This window comes from Carlito syrichta, unplaced genomic scaffold (assembly GCF_000164805.1).
Source record: "Carlito syrichta isolate Samal-C Ts95f unplaced genomic scaffold, Tarsius_syrichta-2.0.1 Scaffold302094, whole genome shotgun sequence".
Lineage (NCBI taxonomy): Eukaryota > Metazoa > Chordata > Mammalia > Primates > Tarsiidae > Carlito > Carlito syrichta.
The window spans coordinates 315,021-335,689 of NW_007246190.1; the positions used below are offsets into that span (position 1 = coordinate 315,021).

Below are 20,669 nucleotides of genomic sequence, written 5' to 3' on the forward strand. Positions count from 1 at the left end.
AATTGTGTTCAAAACATACACATCTGTCATCATATTTTCGAGTGAAGATCTTTGTTAAGCTGCCAGCTGAGATAAAAATCATTAAGATATGAAGATTTCTGATTGAGTACTTTTTCTTCCATATCACAGCAGATTCTCAGCCTATAGAATATCCTTTGAAATTCCAATGAATCTTACAATGTGGCTTGAACATGTTCTTCTCTAGGGTCTATAATGAGAGGCTAAAACGGGTTGAAAAACTATAGCCCTCAATCCAAATTGAGACTGCTACATGTTTAGATATGAGGGGATCCCCCTATGGAATTTATTTATTAAAAATTGTGTATTTATTCTTACATGTGTAAACTTCAGTTACCTTTAATTACTCTCTGATGTACTTTTTCCACTGCTCAAAACAGTTTTTGAACTCAGCAATTTGGATGCCTTTTAGTGCTTCTGCCGTTTTCTGTTTCACCTCTTCCACATCAGTAAAATATTTCCCTTTGAGGACTTTTTTCATTGGGAAACAAAACAAAGATGCTCGGGGCAAGATTAGGTGAATAGGAAAGGTAAGGGACAGGAGTCACGCCATTTTTGGACAAAAACTGCTAAACACTCAGCATGGTATGGATAAGTGCACTTGTAAATTACCCATCATGAAATGGACAAACACATTGAAAGAATCACAAAGAAAATTCACTGTAGGTGAATGCAACCTCTCACAGTAATGCTAGCTGGTACTCCGATACCAAGGGGTTCCTAGAACACTTACCTAGTGAGGGAAGCCTGTATTACAAGGGCTCTGCCCTCCAAAAGATAATTCTGGATTTTTTGTTTAGTTTTGCTTTTTTAGTCTTCCCTTGTATAACTTATGAGCTGAGAATAAATTTTACATATTTAAATGGTTGAGACAAATTTTAAAAAGTGATTATAAACTCATAGTTATATGAAACTCAAATTTTTTTTTTTTAAATCAATATTTTTTATTTTGATATTGTGGAGTAGAGTTAAGGGTTAGGTATACAAATATGCTTCATTTAGGCCCCCTTGTTGATAACAGGTGTCTCCCCGTCCCCAGACAGATGTTTGCTACCATTAGTCCCATCCCCCCCATGGTTTCCCAGCACTGTCAGTCATTTTCTTATGGTAGTATATTGGATGATCAAGGTCCACTATATGAGTGAGAATATGCGATACTCAGATCTTTGTTTCTGTGAGAGGTCACTCAGTATTATAGACTCTAGCTCCATCCAGGTTGCTGTGAAATTCATGATTTTGTTATTTTTTATGGCTGCATAGTATTCCATCGTGTATATGTACCACATTTTAAAAATCCAGTCCTCTTTTGATGGACAGCATGGTGGGTTCCAGGTTCTTGCTATTGTGAACAATGCTGTGATAAACATCCGTGTGCAGGTATCTTTTTTATAGAGTGATTTGAGTTATTCAGGGTATATTCTCAGTAGGGGGATTGCAGGGTCATATGGGAGGTTGATGTTTAGAGCTTTTAGGAATCGCCACACTGCTTTCCACAGAGGTTGCACTATGTCTGTACATAAAGTTTTACTGCAACACCGTCAGGCTAGTTTGTTTACATATGGTCTCACAGTAGAGTTGAGTATATTCAGCAGAGACCATGCTGTGACCCATAACACCTAATGTGTTTACTCTCAGGCTTTTACCAAAACAATTTGCTCAAGTCTAGGTTAGGGAATTCTGGGTTAGCAAATGAAGAACCTGTTAAATGGGAAGAACTAAGAATCTCATTCTGAAGGAGAAAATAATCTGATGGGGGTTTGGAGGGAAGGACTGATCAAAAACTGGAAAAAATGTCAACAAAAAGAGCTTGGTATTATATGTATTTTAATGAAAGCCACGGATCAAAACTACCAGAAATGTTTAGATTCCTTGAAAGCTCATCCAAGTTTTGGACAGCTCTTTGAAAATTACACTCACTATGAGGGAAATAAAAAACTCTCCCTATAGTTTCTACAGAATTGGTCTTACTTCTACTTCTTGGGACCAGACAGAACAGGTCTAATTTGTCTTCCATGTGACAGACTTTCAAATATCTGAAGACAAATATCAAGTCCCCTTGAGTCTAATTATATTGAAAGGGAAAAAAATAAAGGAAAGGAAGAAAAATAGGGGAATTTTTACATGTCAGTGATGGATGAAGCTTCACACATTGAAATAGACTCCTTTTATACCTTCCACAGGCTAACCACATTACAATAACTATGAAAAACAATTCTTAAACAAGTTCAGGATTGGTGATTACTTAGATTTAGAGACAAGGATAGATACCAGGAGAGGTCATTACAACTTCTATCTTCCCTTAGTGACTTCAATCTTCCCTTAGTGGCTTCAGATGTTGGTAGTGAAAAATGAGATTTGGACCTGCCAATCCTTGGGGTAAAAGGAGGGAATAAAAACACAGAAGTGACTTGGAAAGTTGTTGAGAGATGATACACAAATAAAAAGTTTCCAATAAATTTCCAAGACACATTGTCAAAAAAGCATTGTAAAAAAAAAAAAGTTGTCAGACTTAAACATTCACAAAAGAAGGGATATGTTGGTTATATCTAGCTAACTTTTTAAAATAATCTGATTCTATGACGGTATACTCCTTTGACCTCTGTTAACTTGATTATAGCTCTGTAGGGGCAGAAGTTAAACTATAGAAAACCAGAAGTAATGTAAATTATTCTTTTTCATAGAAATGCAAATGAATTTTGTCCAGATACAATTGATTTTCATTTTGGTAGGAAAGATAATCCCAAATATTACATTTCACTGCCCTATTAGATGATAACATGTAGGTTATATTTCCTATAGGCTATTGACCAATTTTATATCTATTGTTACCCTGTAGGATATTAACCAATTTTGTATCTATTAGCTAATTCATTTCAGATTTCTCAATTGCATATACAAGTATGTATGTATGTATGCACAAGTATGTATGCACATGTGTAACTTTTTTTCAAATTCTTGTGACTGATTTTAGCATCTTCTCAACTTCATTATTGTGGGTGTCAAATAAAATATTTGACACGTCTTTTTAGTATTTGCATGTATCACATTTTTAACTCTGAAAACATTTTTTTTCTCAATAATATACAAACTTCTACCAATGTGTTCAATGAAAAATTATTTTAGACATGAATAGGTTTCTTTCTAAAGCATACTTTTTAAAAAATGCATTCATTTCTTTGGATGGCACCAAGAAAGAAGTCTGGAAAAGGTGCTAACATATCTTGACTGCAGAGTCTTCTGATAGTTCCCAGCAACCTTGCACAGCTCTAAAAAGCTGCAGCAAGTTAAATTCTTTAATTGTGTGTCTTGGTAGACCATCCTGTTAAAAACCCTAAATTCTGCTCTTGAATTAGAATAGCCTTCCATTCTGTATATGTTACGACTGATAAAACATCAAGGCAAATTTATTTTTAAGAGAAATAGCACCCCATAAGTACAACTGGTTTAAACTCTACCACCAACTAGTTTTGTCATCTTTGACTAAGCCCTTCCCTTCTCTGTTCTATTTCTTCTTTTGTTAAATAAGCATATTATTACATCACAGGGCTTTAAAGAAAGTTTCTAGAATAAGCTAGATAAGTATTAAAATGTGTAAGTGAATAAACCTAGTGAACTTCTATTTAATCAATTACTTAACTCATTTATTCCATTTAGTGGCTGCTGTTATTGTGTTCTTTATGTCTGCTGAGATCAATCACCAAAGGATGTTGCTATCTTCTAAGTCCTATCTCTGGATTATAACCCTCATAAGAGGTCTGTACCTCTGACCCATTTTTCATTCTTCCCAATTTGTGAAACTCTTCTTTAGTACCTGCAGTCATCAGGTACTAATATCCTTCATCATTTATCTGACTGTTTCCTTCTTCTTTGTGCACTTACTGAAACCCAGCTCTTCTTTAACAAAAACAGAAAAAGTACTTATTTGGTGGCCCTTTTAGGTGGTTGCTATTTTCTCTCTTACATTTTCCTTACCACTGGAGGTGGGGTAGGAGTTCTTTTTTTTTCTCGTTGTCATTGGCAGACTATTCTCCCTCTCTTCTCCCTAATATTTTCCATTTTTGATGCTCCTATTTTGAGATAATGCCACCCGCTGTCTCCTGGTTGCTATCATCTAACGCCTAAGTCAGCTCCCCTTATTCACTGAAGAGTTAGCTCCTGGCTCCTGTCATTCTAGTTAACATACTTCTGTTTTAATTTTTGGAGATTTCAGTATATATATAGATGATTCTTTTCCTCCCTATTCTCTCAATCCCTTGAATTTTGATTCTCCAGTGATTTACTTACTGTCATCATATTATAGACCAATGGTTCTCATTGCAGGCTATTTGCTTCCCAGAAAACATTTGAGACTTTCTGGAGATGCTTTTGGTTGTCACATCTGGTAGGTGCTATTGGCATTTAGTAGGTATAGGCCATAGAGGCTGTTAAACATTCTATAAAGCACAGAACAGTCCCTTATAACAAATAATCTTCCAATCTCAGATACCACTAAGGCTGGGATTAAAAACCCTCCCCTCCCTTAGAGACCTTGTTTACAACAAATATACCCCCCTCCACAATCTCAGTTCAAAATTCAATTTTCCACTTGTATGTCTAATAGGTACTTTGAATTTAAAACACATAAAATAGAGCTCCCAGTTTCCATCGTTTCCAAAACCTGCATCCTCAAAACTTCATCCCAGGTAGTGGTATCTCCATATTTCTGGTTGCTCAGGCCAAAAGTGGAGTCATCATTGATTTCTTTCTTTCACAACACCCATTCCATCAGCAAATACTGATCTACCTTCAGAATATATCCATTATTCAGATACCTCCGATCACCTCTGCTGTAACCACCCTGAACCAATCCATTATTGTCTCTTGTGAATTACTACAGTGGCAATCGCCCTGCTTCTTTTTTCCTCCACTACAACATATTTTCTAGTCACCCCTGTGATCCTGCTGACACCACTCAAATCCCTCCAGTACCTCCCTATTTTGCACAGATTATAAGCTGAAGTCTTGCAAAATCAGTTGTGATCTAGCCTCTTCTCTAAGCTACGACTCTTTCATGTTACTCCAGTCACACTGACTTCCTCATTGTTCCTTGCATAGGTCCAGCACTCTTTCACATCAAAGGTTTTACAGTTGCTGGTTCCTCTGCCATGAATCCTCTCCTTTCAGGGATCTTCTGATCAAAAGATCCTTATCAGTAAGGCCTTGCCTGACAACCCTATTTAAAAATACAACCAGAATCACACCCCAGAAACACTATTCCTTTTTCCTGTATATAACTTACTCTGCATTTCACTTATTTAGTCTTTACTCTGTCTTACTCCAGTTCTGAAATCTGAGAAAGGAATAGTTTTTGTTTGCTGCTGTATTTCCATTGCCTACTATGCCGTGTCCCTATAGTAGATTCCCCATAAATGTTATTTTTAAAATAAATAAACTCACTGAAAAGCAGTGAGACAATAGAAGGCATAATTAAATGTGAATTGTGTTTCCTTCTTTGCCTGGATTTTAAAGGACAGTAAAAAGAGATGATAGTTTGGGCCCATAAAAGCCTAGAAGTGTTAACTTTTATCTCATTCAGTGATAAAAACAAATGTATAGTTGACTTTAGGATTTTGTATAATTTTTCACTTATGACATTGCTAACAACACACACATTCTAATGAGCTTTCTCAAAGTCTGGATTTTTAGAGCTATAATGCTAGAGGAAGAGATATCTCTGTTGCTCTGGCTATTCTAGCTAAATTACTCAGCCTAAGGACTGAGATGAAGGAGCAAGTCATGGTCACTTAAACATTTTTATGTACATTTCCAACAATTTTGTCTAAAATAATGAATTCCCAATCTTTTGTTTACTCTTGGCAGTCAATGTGCAGTTCTCATTCTGTTATGTTCCTGCACAGTGCTTACTAAAACACAAGCTTTTCTTTTTTCTAGATACAATATTTCATTTGATCCCTGCTTTAGCCAAATATGGGAAGAGGGGCAGGATATTCATGATGCTGATTTTACAGATGTGGAAATGGAGATTCAAAAAATGAGTTATCTGAGACTCCACTGGTAGCAAGAGAGTTGAGATTTAAGTACATGCCTTCTCCTAATCTGGGCTCCTTCCAAGTCACTGCATAGCATCTTATCAATGGCTAGACACTAGCAATCCTTTGAAAGAAAAGACACACTGAATTTTGCTCTAAGCTTAGAGAGAGAGCAAGGTCACTTGACACAAGTCATGTCATTGCTTATAAAGATCCTTCTGTCTTTTAAAATAAAGTCTTTATAAGGCTTAGCAAAATATTTATAACTCATTCCTATCAGTTTTAAGGATGCATTTCTAATGAGTTATAAAGAAAATTGGTTAAATCAAGAATTCACAGGCAAGAATGAAAATGCTAAAAAGGTTGCCATGGATTTATATGTTTAGAGATAAGAAATTTGCCAAGTGCAAAGAAATGGGTGAATAGATGAGAAAGCAAATTGAAAAAAACCTGGACTGAATTCATTTAGAAAGGAGTACACAGTTTATCTTATATATCTTTAGAAAACTCAGCACCAAAATATGAACTTTTGAGATGTTACTACAGCTCATTAAATAAGAGTTAGTTAATCACGAATATTTGGAAAATTCTGCAAGCAATAGTCTTGACTGAGTAATTAAAAATGCATGTTAGTATAACTTCTCTTTTCTTCAGTTTCTCTATTTACAAATTGTGAGCAATTATAGTACTGACTTCATATGACTGATAGGGGACTACATGAGTGAATCCATGTCAAGTGTCTAGCACATAGTATTCAAAATAATTACTATTATTGTGTTAAAGCCTTTGAGAGGTCTCACAATAAAGAGACCTCTCTAAATGTGAGCAACACATCTTTTCCCAAACATGGCTAACCGTGGGATCAACACCTAATAACAGAGAAGTTTGGGAAGTGCTAGTTAGAAGACCCATTGGGTTCTAAAGACTAGAGGCATGAAAATAGCATGCCAGACTCTCTTGAATAAAAAGCTTATTAATAGATTTTTGTTTGACTACTCTTCCTTATATTTACTTGACAAATTCTTAATCATCACTGATGAAATTGAAAACATAGCTCAAATTCTCCACTCCTTGGCGGGTCTCGAACCCGCGGGCTCAGGTAATCCACTCACCTCAGCCTCCTAAAGGCGCGGGATTACAGGCTGAGCCACCAAGCCCAGCTTCCCTACCTCTTGAATGGGCAAGTCTTGCAAATTCTGCTGGCCATTAGAATATTGCAGAAATGATGGTGTTCCAAGACTAGACTTTAAACAACTCTTCATACTTATCTTGCTTTGTCTTTACCAGGAGAACACACCCAACCTAACCTATTGGACCATGAGGCATCTAGAGCAAAGCTTAGTTAGTCCTGCTTTCTTACCCAAGGCCTTAGATATGAAAATAGCCTGTTCTGGAAGAGCTGACTCAGTCAACTTTTCTGCTGACTGACACAAATGAGTCCAGCTGAGGTCAGCTAATCCAGGCTTAAATCATGAAGACCTCCCAGCTCAACCATAAATTTGTGAAAATTAAAAAAATTGATAATTGCTATTTTATGCCACAGATTATAAGTTTTGTTACATGTTATTATAGAAATAGTTATATTAATACACTATCTGAGTCAATGTCTTTAATTGTGCCGAAACGCACGAGCCATAAGAGATAAGATAGACAAGTGGGACCTATTAAACTGACAAGCTTCTGCAAAGCCAATAAACCATCGAGAGAGCAGGGAGACAGCCCACAGACTGGGAAAAAGTATTTGCCAACTCCATGTCTGACACAGGCCTAACATCTTGGATCTACAAGGAACTCAAATGTGCTGAAAAGAAAAAAACAAACAGCCCCATTACAAAGTGGGCAAATGATATGAACAGACACTTCACAAAAGAAGACATACAAGTGGCCAACAGACACATGAAGAAATGTTCAACCTTGCTAATCATCAAGGAGATGCAAATTAAAACTACACTGAGATACCACCTAATTCTAGTCAGAATGGCCATTATCAATAACTCAAAAAATTACAGATGCTGGAGAGGATGTAGTGAAAAGGGAACACATTTACACTGTTGGTGGGAGTGTAAACTAGTGCAACCTCTGTGGAAAGCAGTGTGGCAATTCCTAAAAGCTCTAAATATCGACCTCCCATATGACCCTGCAATCCCCCTACTGGGAATATACCCTGAAGAACTCAAATCACTCTATGGAAAAGATACCTGCACACATATGTTTATCGCAGCATTGTTCACAATAGCAAGAACCTGGAACCAACCATGCTGTCCATCAAAAGAGGACTGGATTTTTAAAATGTGGTACATAAACATGATGGAATACTACACAGATATAAAAAAGAACAAAATCATGAATTTCGCAGCAACCTGGATGGAACTAGAGTCTATAATACTGAGTGATTTTTCACAGCAACAAAGATCTTAGTATCTCATGCTCTCACTCATAAGTGGACCTTGAACATCTATCATAATACTATAAGAAAAGGATTGATAGTGGTGGGAATCTATGGGGGGGCAGGGAGGGCAAGGGTGGTGGGATTAACGGTACTCAGTATCTATCAGGGGATGGGGAGACACCCCTTATCAACAAGGGTGCCTGAATGATGCATATTTGTATACCTAACCCTTAACTGTACTCCACAATTTTAAAATAAAAAATATGTTTAAAAAAAGTTGTGAATGCCTGATGGTAGTAGAGAGTCTGGCATGTAGCAGGTGTTAGTGCTGAAGTAACTCTTTCAAGTTTAATTTGTGCACACACTCATGGTTTTAAGGTCCTTGCATCATCTAAAAATTAGAAAAGGGATCATCTCATTGATGAAGTGCCTACTGTATGCAACAATACTATCATTTTACACAGAATGTTGTTTGCCTTAGTGATAGATACACCTTAAAAATGTATTTACCTCATGATTTGCCTCAAGTTTTTTCTTTCCGAAATCATCCTATGTGTTTTGTTATGAATATATGGGTCCATATTAGAGTATTTTTAAAACTCACTGTATGAAGCATTAGTCTTTATATTTGAAAATAAATTGCACTTCACTTAATTCAGTCAGTAAGACATGATTTGTTTTTATTTTCCTTAAATAACTTTTAGGTACCACAAAGATACTACAGTTGAGTATATCATTGGTTTTGCTATAGCCTCACTATGTTTATATAATGAATGCTTGAGGATGTCTTTCTTCAGAAACAGCTGGATGATTTTTGTTTTTGAGTTGGCGTCTCTGTTGCCCAGGCTTGAGTGCAGTGGCACACTCACAGCCACCAAAGCCTTGACCTGCTGGGTTCAAAGCCTCGACCTGCTGGTTTCAGGCAATTCTTCTGCCGCAGCCTTCCAAGTAGCTGGAACTACAGGCATGCGCTACCATGTTTGGCTTATTTTTATATTTATTGTAGAAACGAGGTATCAGCAAGTTGCCCAGACTTGTCTCGAACTCATCAGCTCAGGCAATCCTTTCGCCTCGGCCTCCCAAAGTGCTGGAATTACAGGCTTAAGCCACCATGTCTGACCTCGAGGTATGTTTAATCATAATAGTTCTTCAAAATTTACTTTATGCTCAGTGAATTTGATGTGATTATCTTCTTTTAGAGACAAAGGATCTTTGGCCAAGGTCACGCATCCAGAGATAACAGACTCAAAATGATATCTAAGTCTCTAAGTCTGTCTGCTCTCAAACTCATTCTGCTAACTGCTATGCATATGGCCTCTCTAAAATATGGTAAAATAAAACACTTGCTGATTGCTTACTAAGTACCATGTAGTGTGCTAAGGACTTTACATGAACTTCAGACTTTGGGAGAGAATGTTAAATATTATTATTATCATCCTTATATTGTAAATGAAACAGAAATGTTAAGTATTCTTTATCTGATATCAAATGCTTAATGATAGAGTTGGGATTTAAACCCAGACTTTGCTATCATGTAGTATGTTTTAAATAAATATTTTTTGAATAAATAAACTTCTACCAAAATAAAATCAAATTCTAACAAATGTTGACCATATAGAACATGTACAAATTAGTCCAAACTAACTTAATCCATTCCTAAAAAATAAAGAAGTATTTAAACAAAGATTTTTAAAAATTTGAACAGTTTATTATCGGTTCAAGTCAGTATGTTGTTTTCAACTCAAGTTGGATATATTTGCTCTAACTATTCAAATAAATCTGAAATTTTGGATCTGATTTTGCCTAACTATAACTGATTTACTTAGTTCAAGTTAATTAAAACAAATTCTCATTCTGTTTGTATGCTAAATATATTATAATTAATTTTAAAGCTCTGCCTAACTTAAAGTGGTCAGAAAGAACAGTTGCTACTACTTACAGACACTTTGTGATCATTCTTACCTGTCCCTAGTAGTCTCATAAGATTATCCAAGAAAAAAGAATTACATGGTCAAAAAGTTTAGCAAATGCTGCATACATGCCGGTTTTTGATATCCATCATACATATAAAGGTTTTCAAAAATCTAGAGTAGAGACTGATGGTTCTGTTTGCTTTATAGCTTTCCAAACTTAATTTAAAAAAAAAGAAAGTTATGTTTCTATGGAAACAGTATTATTTTTTATAAAGCTTTGGAAGATACTGGTTTAAATCAACTTTTTACCTTTCTTAAAAATATATATATAACCAATTAGTTTAAATAGATCAGAAGACATCTTTGGGTAAAGTACATTGTGTCAAAAAATATTTATTTAAAACTTTGGCCTGCTAAGTAGTAGTGGTAAGATTCTTGGGAGCCTTTGGTATTTTAAAACCATTCAAAACAGATTCAATCAGTCAGATGTATTTGAGATATACAACACTGTACCTATCTTAATATTTTTCCACAGAGAGACAGAAAATGTTCTATGTGATCTATAAAAGTAACTCAAGTATATTGAGAAATAAGATGAATGGTATCCCAGTTATGGTGTGGTTATAATGACCTCAGAGTAAATAAAAACTTTATCTCAAGTAAAATTGTATGACAGGTGACCCCAAAGAAACTGATTTTTTTTTTGTTTTGTTTGTTTGGTTTTTTTTTTTTTGAGTACAGGCCCCTTGTAGTACAGGCTTCCTCTACTAGGTAAATGTTCTAGGAACCCACTGGCATCAGTGTACTAGCTAGTGTTGTGAGAGGCTGCATTCAGTTTCAGTAAATATCTTTTGGAGATTCTTTTAACGTGCTTGCCACTTCATGATGAGTGATTTACACAAACAACATGTCCACACCATGCTGAGTATTCAGCAGTGTTTGACCCAAAACTCCATGATCGCCCTCCCTGCCCTACCCTCCCTATTCACCCCATCTCACCTCAAGAGATTCTGTTTCCTCAGATGAAAAAATAGTTCTCAAAGGAAAATGTTTTGTCATTGTGGAAGAGGTGAAACCAAAAAACAGAAGTACTAAAAGACATCAAAATTGATGAGTTCAAAAATGTTTTGAGCAGTGGAAAAAGCATCTCAATAGGTGTACTGCATTAAACAGAATGTACTTTGAAGATGATTGAAGTTTAAACAGTGTAAGAATAAATACCCAATTTTTAATAAATTCTGGTTTCTTTTGGGTTCCCCTTGTATAAGTGTATGTGTATATATGCAGTAGGGAGGGAGTGTTAGAAGAGAATTCTCTTTGCTTATACAGTACCTCAAAATACCGTCTCACTCTTGAAGCCAGAGTGAGAAATTGGGTAGGTTAAATATATTAACAGATGACTGGAAATTTTCCTTGTGGAGAGCATTTCAACTCTAGGATATGGCAGGAGGTGGGCAAAGGGGGTTTTGGTCCTCAGTGAGATTTCAAAGTTCCACTCATGTAGTATCCTAAAATGTCAATAAAAGACTCTTTATTCATAAATAACTGATATGCAGTAGTTTAGGTCTGTACATTTATCTCGAAAAGTCTGTAACCATCCAGTATTTTTTTTTTTTTGCAAACTCTACATAAAACATCCAAACTGTCCATTTTGTTCAATACAATATAACACAGCTGTTTGGCATTACCAAATATATATGTATATATATTTATAGATATGTACATGTGCTGAAAAAGAAGCCAGTGCAGCCTTTTCTAAGAAGTCCATCCAAGTATTTACTGTACAACATTCAGAATTTACATTGATAATACAAGGCACAAAAAGTGTGGTATGAAGCCAAGGCCATGCTTTATTCAAACTCTCTCCTCTGGCTTGCTCACTCCTTCAGCTTCATGTCAAATTAAGTGTTCAGCCCTGCTTTTTTGTTGTGTGTGTGTGTGTGTGTGTGTGTGTGTGTGTGTGTGTGTGTGTGTGTGTGTGTGTTTGGCTTTGAACACATCAAATAAAAGTTAAGAGTGGTATGGGTTTGAAATATGAATCACTTGAAAGAACACCCCCACGCCACCTTCCCAAAATAAACAGAACAAAATGAAATCTGTTTTAAAATTCTTTCATTCTGAAATGAAGGTTCAACAACTACAATTTTTTTTTTTTAAGTTTGGGTCAGGAGAGTAAGCCAGTTGTCCTCCAAATGCTTATGTTGGCAATTTTCTAGGCTGAGACTAACTGGCTGGAGTGCATGTACCAATCAGATATGATTATGAAGAATGGGAGATTCTGTCTTTATTCCAATTTGGAAAAGGAGAACACTGTTTTCTGACTAGAAAATTCCCACAGTCTGAGTGTTTTCTCACCTTGGTATAGACAAGACCCACATAATGGAGGATAAGTCTTGGAGGGTGTTTCTCATTGAAAGTTTTGAGTTATCCTCTGATGAGGCTTAATTGTTGCCTCCCAGTACAGTGTATTTCCTCTCTCAGTGTCATCAGAACTTGTTAATGGTGGAATATTAGAATTATTTGATCTCTTTCTGATTGTAACATCCATGTTTCAGTAAGAGGGTCATAAGGCATGATATTCTTCTAACAAATTCCCCTTAAATATCATCTCTCCTTTTTATGATTTGCTAAAACCATAGTTAAATTTCTACCTACCACAGATATTAAGTTTTAAGGGAATTGTATAATTGGGCCAATTGTGGAATTTGTGTGTAAACAGTCTTGAAATTAGTAAAGTACATTTTTTAGGGTTCAAAACACTGAAGGCAAAAGGGCATTTTCCTTGTAATCATGCCTTTTGTAAAAGTATTTTGATATGCATTTCTATTCACTCAAATAACTGTGTTAGCAAATTCAGTGACATATTCTCTAATTCAAAGCTACGAGTTTTGGGGGGAAAAGATATACCCCTGCTGAACTCAATATTAAACAAGGGAAAGGAAATTTTTAAACTTAGGCATAACCACAAAGCTTACTGCCTTTTTTTTTTTTTTAACTCTTTGTGTTCAGGTGGAGGGCAGGTTCTAAGACATGAAGTTTAAATGTTACTGCCTTAAGCCCACCTCATAAGAACATTCCAAGTCCATGATCTTCACAGCAAAAGGAAAAAACAATGAGTAGCTGCTTCAAAAACCACAATTATTCTATGTGAGTTAAGTTTCCTACTTCAGATCACGGTACTACACACTAGTGACTAATGGCCAGGTCTGATTTCCATCCCCCTTTATCATTTGAGAAAATTACAGCGTACATGTTGCCAATTCAATGTTGTTGATGACCCTGGACTGGGGATGTGAGGAGTCCATGGTAGACACTGGCTCTCCTAGAATTTGCTTTTGCAAAACACCACATGCTGTCAATACAGCCAAACAGCTTTGTAACGGCAGCTTTCAAAAGAGTTTGGAAAGTAAAAAACACAAAATATGCAACACATCTAAGATTAGTAACATCTTCACTTTTGTGACATTTGACAAAATACAATTTTGCTTGTAGTTCAGGAAAATTCTATGCAGACAAAACAGTGGAAACTACAGAAACGGTGACCATTCAGCTTCTGGGCTAAAGCATCAATTTTCAAATACAGCGCTATGGCAACAAACACCAGAGGGCTAATAAAAATTTGTCACTCTCTGTAGGCCAACATTTTGTTCTCCCATTTGCTGTAGCTGTCACCTCATCCAGTCAGTGGGAGTTACTAAGGATTCAAACTCTGCAGTATTTCATGATGAAGCAATGACAGTGGACCACACACTGGGCCAGAGAGGAACAGCTCCTTCAGGATTCCTGTGTCCTTTACAGAGCTGGAACAGAGACCTCTGCAAGAACTTTGCCTTCAACTTGCCTGATAGTTATATCATTCAACACATTTACAGAGGGAAGTGGGAGTAAGAAATTGAGGAGAAAAGGGCTAAAAGGAAAAACAAATGAGTATCACAAGATTTTTTTGGTAACATCTTGAAATTCACAGGTAAATTTGCCAGAAATTTGGCAAGTGGAGAATACTATTTAAAACTAATTAATACCATTGTAATATTCTACCTTTGCTTATCAATCCTGATGTTGAAAATTTTTGTAATGAAAAATAGTTGCAATAAATCCAAAACTTTTAATTCAAAGAGAACCCTGTTTTAGTGATTTGACTTAATATTGCCTCCCAAAGCCAACTGAAGGAAAAATATAGAGACCATGGCAAAAGACAACACCTGCAGTTGGAGATAAAAATAATAATAAAAAAGAAAAGTTCCCCTCTTTAAAGAGAATTGTGTCAATTCCTTGTCATCTCTTATAAAAGGGCCAATAAAATTTTTGTGGGAGTACATCTGAGTTTTATGAGACTTTCTGCACCAGTAAATGAAGTTTGCATTTAAATCCATAGAGCAAGCTTCCTTTTGGCTGAAAGGGTTTTAATGTAAACCAGTAAGACTGCACAAGCAATGTTGTAAAAACTGTAAATTAACTTTATGATGCTGCAGTTTGGTGAAGCTGTGAAGTGTACCATTTTGGTGACATAATTTTAAGTCATGTTTAAAGCATGGCTATTAGACTTAAATGTCTTTGAGGGCTTAAAGAATTGGCATTAAGTGGGATATTCTGTTAAAATTTTAAGTAACCTACCAAGTATTCAAGGCTACTTTTAATTTTTGTTTTATTTTTCACTAGGACAATACAAATTCCAAATTAAGTGCTTGAATGGATGAGTAAATCTCTTTCAAGAGGGGCAACTGCATTGTGACAGGCAAATATTATAATAGAACAAAGTTGAGGTCACAGTGAATAACTCCAAGTTCAAGTGTAAGCTAACTATTTATCTAATATAAGTTCTATTCCCCCTTCACACACACCTTAATTTTTAAATCTCATAAACACGGGTTCTCCTTGAAATTCCATTGTAAAATACAGCACAATCCTGACATGCAATGACTACAGAATTTCATACATTTCTACAGAAATTCTATGTAAGATCCTAGCACAAATAAGAAAGAAATGTAAAGAAGGAACAAAATGGACTGAAACATGGATTTGATTGAACCTTGGCCTAAAGTCTAAAAGAAATCATGTTAACTTCTTCCTTTGTTACTCTATATGATACATAACATTCAAGTGCATTTATAAGACCCAGGCCCAAAACCAGAAAATTCCATGGGAGAAAATTCCAGACATTCAAGTATTGACAATAATCTAATCTTAAAATAATCTAGATAGATTCTATGGGAAAACAATTAAATTTTTCATCTGTGTTAACATATTTAAAAATGTATCAAACATCTAAAAAGAACTGTGTGGATTCATAGAATAGTTCAAACAATTATAAGGAAAAAGAAAAAATGGTAATGATGGTTTAAAACAAAAATCCCCCAAGGCGAATATTAACTTAAGTTCTACATGTGTATATAAATTATTACACCACAGTCAATACAGATTCGTTCTGCATACCACCCATGCCAACCAACTTTCTAGTGATTTGTGAGTGGATGACCATCTAATTCAACCTGCTTCTTCTTCAGAAATTATATCAGTGATGCCAAATGATTTACATATTTATTTTGTCTCTCTATTGTTCTCCAGAAGGAATAAACAAGTTGAGCACAAGAATGTTTTCCTGATTTTGATATGGTATTATGAAAATATGCTTGACAGTTTTAAGATGATTTGTTTGTTCTAAATATTAAGCCTTTGGTTCCTGAGAAAAGCAAGATGCTTTTGAATCACATGTAGCAAAGCCTTCTATCTAATATAGGGGACTGTGTAGACCACACATTAGTTCGAGAAAATGGCCAGCCATTCAAGAGTTCTTCAATGCCTTATCCTTTGTAGCATAAATTTAACCTTTCTTAGGTCTTTTTCACTTGTGTGGAAATTAACAACACTCTTTTATTTCATTTTTTTACAAGGCATCTACAAAAATGTTTTAAAAAATTGATCATATCTCCACTGCCAAGTACTCCTCACCTCCCCTATTCCCCGACTATTTTTATTGTATTATAATGTAACCAACCTCTAAGTAGCTGATTAACTGCCTTCGTTTTTGCCTGTGGTTCATCTAGGTCCTTGACTTTGTCCTGATTGTGGACAGCTAATTAAAGTATCCACTGGAAGACGAACAGAAGCATACCTGTTCATCTTTAGTCTACCAGGACATCTTGTCAAAAATGATTTAATAGGATAAAAAGATGAAGTAAAATGTTAAGATGAGGGTCATGAATTATCTGTGGATTTCAATTATTCACAATATCACTGCCTCCTAATTGAAAGAAGAATCATAAAGCAATAGCTATATGTTAATGTTTCCATAGAGAAAGCATACTCAGTGAGGCTGAGTAGTCAGAGCTTGAAGGCTCCCTGAACAATGCATGTGGTTTCTGGGACATTGTGGTAGAGGTATTCCTAAAGTCTATTTACTTGGATATCATTTAGAGCAAGAACTAGCTACCAATTTCCCAAGAGGCAGAAGGAGGATGACCTATATCCTTATTGAAAGATTTTGTAATGACAATACCAAAAGGTTAGAAAATTTCAAGAATCTGGATTGAAAAATACAGTAAAACTCCTCATTCTCTTATATCAACATTGAAGGACTAGATCAACACCTGCCTCCTAGATTGACAGCTTATTTAAAGCCTGTGACATATGTAGTTCACATGTTTCCTTGGACCTGGTTTGACCTCTTGTGTCTCCAAATCTATGTAATAAGCTGTGTTCTAATAGCACTCTGCAATGTGAGTGGCTTAGATAAGAATAAAGATGATCCTGTTTTGTTGAGTTAGAAGAAATAAATTTCCATATTGACAAGGCTAACTATGTTCCTTGAAACCTCCCTACTGCAAAGGGTAAGGAAGAGGAAGAAAAAATATGAGTAGATTTGTCTCTGGGAAAAACAATGAAGGTGGAGTACACTACAGCTCGGTGGCTCAGCCTGTAATCCCGCGCCTTTGGGAGGATGAGGTGAGTGGATTGCCTGAGCCCGCGGGTTCGAGACCCGCCTGGGCAGCGAGACCTCATCTCTACAATAAATCAAAAAATCAGCCGGGCGTGGTAGCACATGCCTATAATTCCGGCTACTCGGAAGGCTGAGGCGGAAGGATCGCCGGAGCCCAGCAGGTCAAGGCTGCGGTGGCCGGGAGCGACCACTGCACTCCAGTCTGGGCGACAGAGTGAGACTCCAACTCAAAAAATAAAAAATAAAAAAATAAAAAAATAAAAAAGAACTAGTTTATGGTCTATCTTACCTCTCCATTGTGTCTCCATAAGTGGCTAGGAGAAACAGGGAATTGGTGCTGGTGTGATGTGCTCAGATTCTAAATTCTAAATGCCCTCCTTGACATTACTGAAGTCATACAAATGGGTAGGCAGCCCTGTTTTACTTCTAAAAGCCAATTTCACCATGATCCTGACATCATAGATTCCAGCTGGTAGAATACTCTGACAATCTGGTACCAGCATCAGCTGGGCCTTTGGGGCACACCATTACAAACCTGTTTCAAAACATGCACTTAATCAATCTCTGCCTTCCTGGTCTTATTGTAGTTCATCTTTTTCCACAGCTACTTCTGTCAAGATATGCCCTCTCTTTTATTCTTGCCCCTCCAAATCTGAGGAGTTACCTCAATCACAGAATCCAAGGAGACACAGAGCCCTCTTATATCTAAGAAAGCTTGAATTTTTCCCTATTAATATGTTTTACCTATAGAAAATTCAGTTTCTTCAATCAGGGAATCCCACTGATTTTAAATGAAGGCTGAATTCCCCCAATGCCACTGGGCAGAAAGCTGCCTCTTTCTTTTTCATTTAAAGCAAATGTCCCAAAGCTGGCCATCACTCTGTCTCACAGAAGGAAGTGGACTAGAGTCCATTTTGCCTGCTGTAGTTGAAGTCGGCTTCATCAAGCTGGGATTCCGTAATGTTTGAGAGTTTCGTGTGTGTCCTCCCAATCTCTTCAAGGGCACAGGCCAGGGAGTCAAGGTCACCATCGTGCTGATGACGAGCTTCCCACAGGTTCAAAATGACAGCAGATGGGCTACTTTGTGTAGCAAAATAAGATAGATTCCTAGATAGGGTTAAACAAAAAGAAGAACAAAGCAAAAATGAAAATAAAGGAATAAAAAAATTGCCATAAAGAAATTAACATGCATTTTAATAGCCATTATTACATAGGGGTAGAAAAGCTACAGGAAGGTATGTATGGGGCTGAAACTGTACTTTGGAGTGTTACTAATAATCTTAGCTCCTAAGTCTTTTCCTATTCCTCACCTTCTTTGAGCTCTTTGTATTTGTAAGTGTATTTCCTTCTTGACAATTCCATGAAAATCGCTCTATTTTGTTTATGTGATACTGTGACTCATTCCTCATTTTTCAAAATATCTGATTCCCTTCTCCCTTGATAAACATAAGGGCTGTCAAAGTATTATTATTATTACTATTGGTCTTATTTTCTTCCTCAGTGGACTCACATACTAAATGGGGTAGTTATCAACTCCAAATGTATAGTATCTAAGTCTATAGCACTAATCTTATAGGTCAGTATGAGCTAGTAATAAATCTCTAAATGATGTTAAGTTTGCTCCAACGAGATATTTCTCCACTTCCTGAAATTCAGTGTGTCAACAATTGATATCATCTTCACACCTCCAAACTGGTCCCTCTTCTAACTAGAATGAGTATCCCAGTATTCTACAAGTATGTTTCTAATCTCGCACACTAGGACATTTGTTTTTACTGTTCCTTTTATGTTGTTTCTTCCCTTTTGATATAGTCATCAGCTTCACGTTTCCTCTCCACTTTTACTTCTTATACCTAATTTATACTCTATCACTATATGACCTGAATCATAGTCAAAGCCTTAGAATTCCTCAAAACTCTTGAATATGCCCCAAATTATATTTCCTCAAACAATGAGATGCCTACTCTAATTATTTTCAATGTCTTCATTTCGGCCTCAACCTAGCTATATGTGTATGTGTATGTGTGTGTGTGTGTATTTAAATATATGTCAATATATATATATATTTAATTTTATTTTAAAGATATGGGGCACAAGTCAGGACTGGGTACATAAGTGGTTTACATACAGGTGAAGTTTGGGCTCCTATTGGATCTCACTTCACCTGGAATGGGATCATGCACCCTTATTGATGTTGTGTTCCCCCTGCTTCCTTGGCAGTGTCCCACCACTGCCAATCCCTTTCTTGTAGTATTATAAGCATTCAAGGTCCACTTATGAGTAAGAACATGTGTTTCTCAGATCTTTGTCTCTGTGATAGATCACTGAGTATGATGGTCTCTAAATTCATCCTATTTGCTGTGAAGTCCATAATCTTGTCTTTCTTTATGGCTACATAATACTCCATCGTGTATATGTGGCACATTTTAAAAGTCCAGTCCTCTTTCAAAGGGCAGCGTGTTTGGTTCCATGCTTTTGCTATTGTGAATAGTTCTGCAATAAACATTCATGCACAGGTATCTTTTATGTAGAATGAGTTCCTCCAGGTATATTCCTAGAAGGGAGGTTGCTGGGTCATATATATTTATATCTTTTAAATATTTATAATTATATACATTTTCTTTTCTTTTCTTTTTTTTGAGTTGGAGTCTCACTCTGTCACCCAGACTGGAGTGCAGTGGCCGCTCCTGGCCACTGCAGCCTCGACCTACCAGGCTCTGGCTATCCTTCTGCCTCAGCCTTCCAAGTAACTGGAAATACAGGCACGCGCTACCACGCCCGGGTCATTTTGATTTATTGTAGAGATGGGGGTCTCGCCAAGTTGCCCAGGCAGGTCTCGAACCCGCAGGCTCAGGCAATTCACTCACCTTATATATACATTTTCTAAGTTGTTTGTTTTTTCTTTTTGAACCACTGACCCTGACTTAGATAATACTTTGCTTCTTGCTTTTATTGAATCTATTCTGTTCTCTAAGAATGTCTTTTCCTCCCTTTATTCTGTTTATCAAGATTATACCTTCCTACAATATGTGGTTCAATTCTTATCTCCTCTTTCTTCAAAATGATTTATGCTTTTGTAAAACACTCTGCACTTAAACTTTCATGTTAATAAAAAGCTTATATACATCTGGTGTGTGTGAGCTCTGCCTTTCCAATTTGACTACAAACACCCAAAGCAAGGATCACATTTCTAATCAGCTTTACCACTTATCATAATGCTGTGACAGTTGTTTATTCAACATCCATCAGCTGAGTAATTGATTACTAAACGCCTTTTTCAGATGATATGGCAACTTCAGTTAAAAACACACACACACACACACACAAAAACAAAACAAAACACAAGTAGCCTTTTGATCAATAACTTTGCTATGATGAAGACT

General features: G+C 36.3%; 1 protein-coding gene across 1 annotated transcript in view; it reads right to left on the reverse strand.

Annotated features, from left to right (window-relative positions):
• Positions 1–18,188: 18,188 nt before the first annotated feature.
• The window catches only part of UNC5D (unc-5 netrin receptor D), a 240,857-nt gene continuing 238,376 nt past the window's right edge, over positions 18,189–20,669 (reverse strand). Inside the window, exon 15 of the mRNA XM_021711370.1 lies at positions 18,189–18,393. Within this exon, the coding sequence (XP_021567045.1) occupies positions 18,189–18,393 (205 nt within the window). The remainder of the gene's footprint in view (positions 18,394–20,669) is intronic.